The 6147-nt window shown below is 33.5% G+C and overlaps 1 protein-coding gene across 1 annotated transcript in view; it reads right to left on the bottom strand.

Moving 5' to 3' along the window:
• Nucleotides 1-770: 770 nt before the first annotated feature.
• Nucleotides 771-6147, bottom strand: part of LOC111706036 (E3 ubiquitin-protein ligase UBR2) — a 13377-nt gene continuing 8000 nt past the window's right edge. The window contains exons 14-18 of the mRNA XM_023478788.1: nucleotides 5988-6101; nucleotides 2885-2930; nucleotides 2095-2190; nucleotides 1742-1824; nucleotides 771-881 (exon numbers count right to left, since the gene is read on the bottom strand). Of these exons, the coding sequence (XP_023334556.1) occupies nucleotides 771-881; nucleotides 1742-1824; nucleotides 2095-2190; nucleotides 2885-2930; nucleotides 5988-6101 (450 nt within the window). The remainder of the gene's footprint in view (nucleotides 882-1741; nucleotides 1825-2094; nucleotides 2191-2884; nucleotides 2931-5987; nucleotides 6102-6147) is intronic.

Below are 6147 nucleotides of genomic sequence, written 5' to 3' on the forward strand. Positions count from 1 at the left end.
ATTCCTTTTTACCTCCCTCGTAAAGATTCATATGAATTGACCAGTAACAAGTCAACAATCATCACGTAGAAGTCGAGGATAGGATTGGAGACAATATATTACTTGGATACTTGGATTGTGCGCGCTAGGAGAGCCACATGCTTATATAACACTAGCTTGGGAACCCATCTTTGCCTGGAGATTTCCTTACAACGGTCAACCTACTCAACTAAGAATGTTTAAATCAGACCAAGTATATTTCTGTGGTTCCCCCATCAAATTTTGAGGTAAATCGGCTCAGGTGTTCATTAGTTATGATCGGACATCCAAACATACAAACAGAGATAATTCTTCTGAAGAAGAAAAAATGGACAATCTCACCAATTGGCCTTAACCAATATCGGTGGAAAACAAGTTTATGTATTTAAAGTAGTAATCTCTGTTTGCTTGTTTGTATGTTCGATCATAACTTATATAGGAACCCCTTGACTGTCAAATTTTGACCTAGGAACTCGTCAGTACCAGGGAAATGTTCTTAACTTGGTTTAAAATGTCTAAGTTGATAGAGAGTTTAGTTTCAAGGCAAAGCTGGGTTTCTAAGCTACAGGGTGTCCCAAAAAAACATGGGAATTCAGTGACGAATTCGATATCATCTTTTCAAATAATTCTTTGATTTAGTATTGTGATACATACTGAGAAAGCTGTAATCTGTAAGAGTTTCGTCTGCTATGTTTACATTTTGTTTGTTTATGTTTTGACTGCATACGGTTGTACTTAGTAAAACAAGAAAATTACAGTATTATCATAGAAAGAACCATGAGTATTTTCTCAACTCCATGCATGAAACTAGTTCTTAGTCCAGGAGTCCACTGCTGCTCAGTAGGTACAACTCCCAGAAGATACTATAGTATTAGATTCTATGTACACATTGTTAGAGTTTACATTTACATTGTACAATATTAGACACTACAATATTAGATCCTATGTACAGATTGTTTGCATGTACATTGTACCGAGTACATTGTACAACATTGTATACTACCAATGGAAATACAAAATTAAATATTATGTATATCCTCGAAACTTACTGTTAGATCGTTGAGAGAGATTAATATCCTAGAAACTTACTGTTAGATCGTTGAGAGAGATTAATATCCTAGAAACTTACTGTTAGATCGTTGAGAGAGATTAATATCCTAGAAACTTACTGTAAGATCATTGAGAGAGAAGAATATCCTAGCAACTTACTGTTAGATCATTGAGAGAGATTAATATCCTAGAAACTTACTGTTAGATCATTGAGAGAGAAGAATATCCTAGAAACTTACTGTTAGATCATTGAGAGAGATTAATATCCTAGAAACTTACTGTTAGATCATTGAGAAAGAAGAATATCCTAGAAACTTACTGTTAGATCGTTGAGAGAGATTAATATCCTAGAAACTTACTCTTAGATCATTGAGAGATTAATATCCTAGAAACTTACTGTTAGATCGTTGAGAGAGATTAATATCCTAGAAACTTACTGTTAGATCATTGAGGGAGATTAATATCCTAGAAACTTATTGTTAGATCGTTGAGAGAGATTAATAACCAAGAGACTTACTGTTAGATCGTTGAGAGAGAAGAATATCCTAGAAACTTACTGTTAGATCGTTGAGAGATTAATATCCTAGAAACTTACTCTTAGATCGTTGAGAGATTAATATCCTAGAAACTTACTGTTAGATCGTTGAGAGAGATCAATATCCTAGAAACTTACTGTTAGATCGTTGAGAGAGATTAATATCCTCGAAAATTCATTTTTCTCCTCGTCCAGCCAACTTGTCAGTGTTAATACATCTTCTTAATATTCATCAATCAATCAATCAATCGATCACTCAACAAAGCACTCGATCAATCAATCATCCGACCAATTAATATTCTCTAGGTTTAGCTTCAAACTTCTATCAACCAGAAAATCAAATAATCTTTTTAAATTTTCAGTCAATCTATTAATTTATCAATCGAACAGTTTGCCAACACTTCTACTTAACCCAAAATAAAAGTTATCATTTATCCTAAGATCTGCAATCTATTAATTCATCCATCAGTTTTATAATACAGAATTCCTACCTTCGTCCCTAGAGTCCTTAAGCATGTCAATAAATGCCTGGAGTAGGTTGGAAACAGCATCACAGTGCTCTATCAAGTGTAGAGAGAGGGACGGTACTACAGGGTACAAGACAATAAGTCAATCAATCAATCAATCAATCAATCAATCAATCAATCAATCATGGTGTGAAGTAGATTGGAAACAGCATCACAGTGCTCTTATCAGGAGAAGCGAGAGATAGGGATGGACTTACAGGGTACAATTGGTCAATCAACCAATCAATCAATCACTCACGGAATAATTTAACTTTCAAGTGAATTTTCATGACACAGAGACTAAAAGATAAGTATAAAGCCGATTATAGAGTCGATACTGGGTTTAAGCTAGTTGACAAGTTGATAATATTTGTAGATCAGGCACATCTGATTTGATAAAATAGAGCTGAAATTTCACTGAAAATATGTGTGATTAAAGGCCCTGTGACCGTAACTTCTAGTGACCCCGCATGCAAGGATTGCACTGCCCGATTTACAACGGTACCCTTAAAAGCTTTTTCTAATCAAGTATGAATTAGATATCCATGTTTTTGTTTCTTTAAGCTGTTTATTTTCATTTTCAGTTTCCTTGTTTATAAGCCGCAAAGAAACTCACAAAAATAAACACTCTTTGAGTCAGAAAAACGACAGTTTCTTCCACATTTTTGATCTGATTAAGGTTTCAAGGGTACCGTTGTAAATGGGGCACTTGTAGGGTCACTTGAAATTACGTTTAAAAGTCCCTTTAAGCTTAAGAAGATATTCTGTCTTGTCCCTGTAAATATTTGAACAGACAGTGACATCACAGATGCGTCTCTTTCCTAAAAATAAATAAAAATGTGATAAATAATTGATCAGAGGGCAAAACTTGTGTGTCCTCTACTTGTGACTTTTCCCATTGACGGTTACCTGAATAGTCAGAAATGTACAAATTTCCCTGATATAAGGAGTTTACCCCCCCGTTTAAAAATGTGTCCATTGGATCTCCTGAGCTAAAAACTTTAGAATGGGATATCCTTAATCCCGATCGGTTAATTGATCTGAAGATTAATAACAAGAGGAGAACAAGCATTATTTAATCTGGAGATTAAGAAAAAGAGGAGATTAAGTAATGATCTCTATATTCACCATTCTAAAGTTTTCAGCTCCGTTCAGACTGTTTAATCGCTGAAGCTGAGTACTATCCCAAACTAAATTTTCAAATAGAATAGAAAATAACCAATCAATCAAAAATATATCTCTAAAAAACTGTAATTTAATATTAATACTATTATTATTAACATTCAATGTCAATGTTTATGCCATGAAAAACTATAGTTGAATATTTCCGGTGACCAAATGATTTAATAAATGTAGAAATTAACATTGTTTTTTCCAAAAATATGTAAAATATTGTGCTTTTACATTGCTTTAGCGTTTTTATTTGCATTTTACTTAAAATTATAGTTGATAAACTACTTGTAAACAAATTATAAATGTGTAAATAATATTGGATATTATTAGTATTTTTATTATTATTATTATAAGACTATCCTGCATTCGGTGAAATAGGGGTCAGCGCTATGAATGTCCCTTTGATAAGTTAAATTTTATCTTTTAATAAATTTATCAAAAAATATATAAAAATACGCTGAATCGTTTACAAAATTGTCATAGTTGGATGGTTACTTGTTAAAACTAATAAATCGATATAATAATATTGAGGACACTCATGGGTGGCCGGGGGGTGTTATAGGCTAAAAAACCTGTAATTAGAAGGTCAAACACTGCATTTGTTGCTACTACTGTATTCCCTGGATTCCTAGCTTTCGTTTGATATGCACAAAAAAATAGTTAAAACATTTTCATTTTTGGAGGTCATTTAGGTCATTCGAGGTCGTAAGAGGTCATTATAAGGTCAAACACTGTATTTGTTGCTACTACTGTATTCCCTGGGTTCCTAGCTTTCGCTTGATATGTATAAAACCATAGTTAAAACATTTTCATTTTTGGACGTCACTTAGGTCATTAGAGGTCGTTAGAGGTCAGTAGAACGTCGAACACTGGATTCGTTGCTGCAACTGTATTCGAGGGGTTTTTAGCTTTCGTTTGATATGCATAAAGCCATAGTTAAAACATTTTCATTTTTGGATAATTTTAATTTAAAGGGAGTGACTGGCAAAGTATTGTGGGCGAACTGAGTATGCAGTATTGTAGGAACATTTTTTTAGGATTCATTTGAGACATATAAAACGTTTTCACGATGTATAATTTCTGAGTTTAAGTTCAAAGTCGACGTTCAAAATAATGAATTTGGGTGGGTACGTTGTCAGAATCGGTTTTTATAAATTATTAAATAACGACGACAAAAAATAGTAAACTAATTAGATGTTTAGGAACATATTTCTGAAAAGAAATTTGTCAATAAAATAAATCAATGTTAGAATGAATTATTTCGTTTTCATCATTATTTTGAGTTTCTTATTTTCAATGAATTTCTACAAATTCTTCAAATGTCGTTTTTTCAATAAAAGTTCCAGAAAATCTTTGTGAATGATGAGAGGTTATAGAAACTGATAATTAAGAAAGATTACTTACTTTCGATATTAAAGAGTACATTTTTACTTCCTCAAAATTCTACAGTTAACTAATTAGTTGTTTAGGAACAGGTCCTAAAAACTAATTAGTTTACTGTAAAATATTGTTAACATTTTTTGTCGTCGTTATTAAAGAATATAAAAAAACGATTCTTAAAATGCACCGACCCAAATTCATGATTTTGAACGTCGACTTTGCATATATGTCTCAAATGAATTCTAAAAATTTTGTCCACAATGCTACATTTTCAGTTCAACTCCCTTACATTGCCGGCACTCCCTTTAAAGGGATTGGTGTTTCACAAGTTTAAAGTCATAACTTGAGTCTTAAAGTCGTCTTCCTATTCCAGAGTTTCCTGGTTATCACTGTAGCACTAGCACATCAACAGTGAAAACCATTTAAATTATGGAAATCAGAACAATTTTATTGTATTAGAAGAAATTTGAATTTAAAGGGATTGTCAACATAATTTCAGGTGACCCGACATTTAAAGGGCTACATTCCCAATTCATAACGGTACCCTTTAGCACTTAATAGGATTGCAGGGTGTCCATATAATTCCATTTCTGATCCCAAATGGGATCGGGGTTGAAAGTACATTTAGGGGCATGAAAGTACACTTTATATTTTCTTGTGAACTTTGACAAGTTTTTGTGTAGGTGTACTACACTTCAGAAATGTGTACTGCATTTGGGGTGTTAAAAGATGTAAATATCAATAATCAATATGAGAGCTAAATTATGATATACAGAAAAAGTAAACACTCCCTTGCAGTAAACATTCGACAGTACGGAATTTGTTCTGCAACTTGTTTGTTTACAATAACAACATGGTTTATTTCTGCCCCTAATATCAATCAATCAACATTTGGGATTGATCAGATAGAATTATATGGAGCCGTGGTTATGGAAGATATGTCGTTTTTCTGTCTTGAAGAGATAAAACCTTTCTCAATTTTCTTCCATGTCTATGCCGCATATTTCAGAATAATTTTTTCTCAAACCAAAGGGTTTGAATCGGACACTCAAGAACTAAAGATCCACTAGAAACATGGAACCCATAATGTTCAGCTTGTTCTGCCCTGCTAATGGTAATCCACCAGACACAATATGAACATATTGGGATCCAGGGACCGAATTTAATGAATTTGAGCTAGGTTGCTAAACTAACTTCGGTCAGTTCAAATCCTGCAACACCAATTCAAAGTTAAAGATTCATGAGGATTTGAATTAGTGATTCAGGCCTGAACCAGGGGTGGATAGTTCAGCGAGGCCTCCATTCTACTGATAAATTTGTTTCACCTGTTTCCATGTGTTTAGCTCGTTGAGAATAACAGCTTCACAGATCGAGTGTTTAGACTCTTCACGATGTCGGACTATCTTGACATTGGTAGAGGAGGTATCCATCATCAATACCTAGACATTGGTTGGTTGGTTGGTTGGTTAGTTGGTTGGTTGGTTG

Source organism: Eurytemora carolleeae, unplaced genomic scaffold (assembly GCF_000591075.1).
Source record: "Eurytemora carolleeae unplaced genomic scaffold, Eaff_2.0 scaffold683, whole genome shotgun sequence".
Taxonomy (NCBI): Eukaryota; Metazoa; Arthropoda; class Copepoda; order Calanoida; family Temoridae; genus Eurytemora; species Eurytemora carolleeae.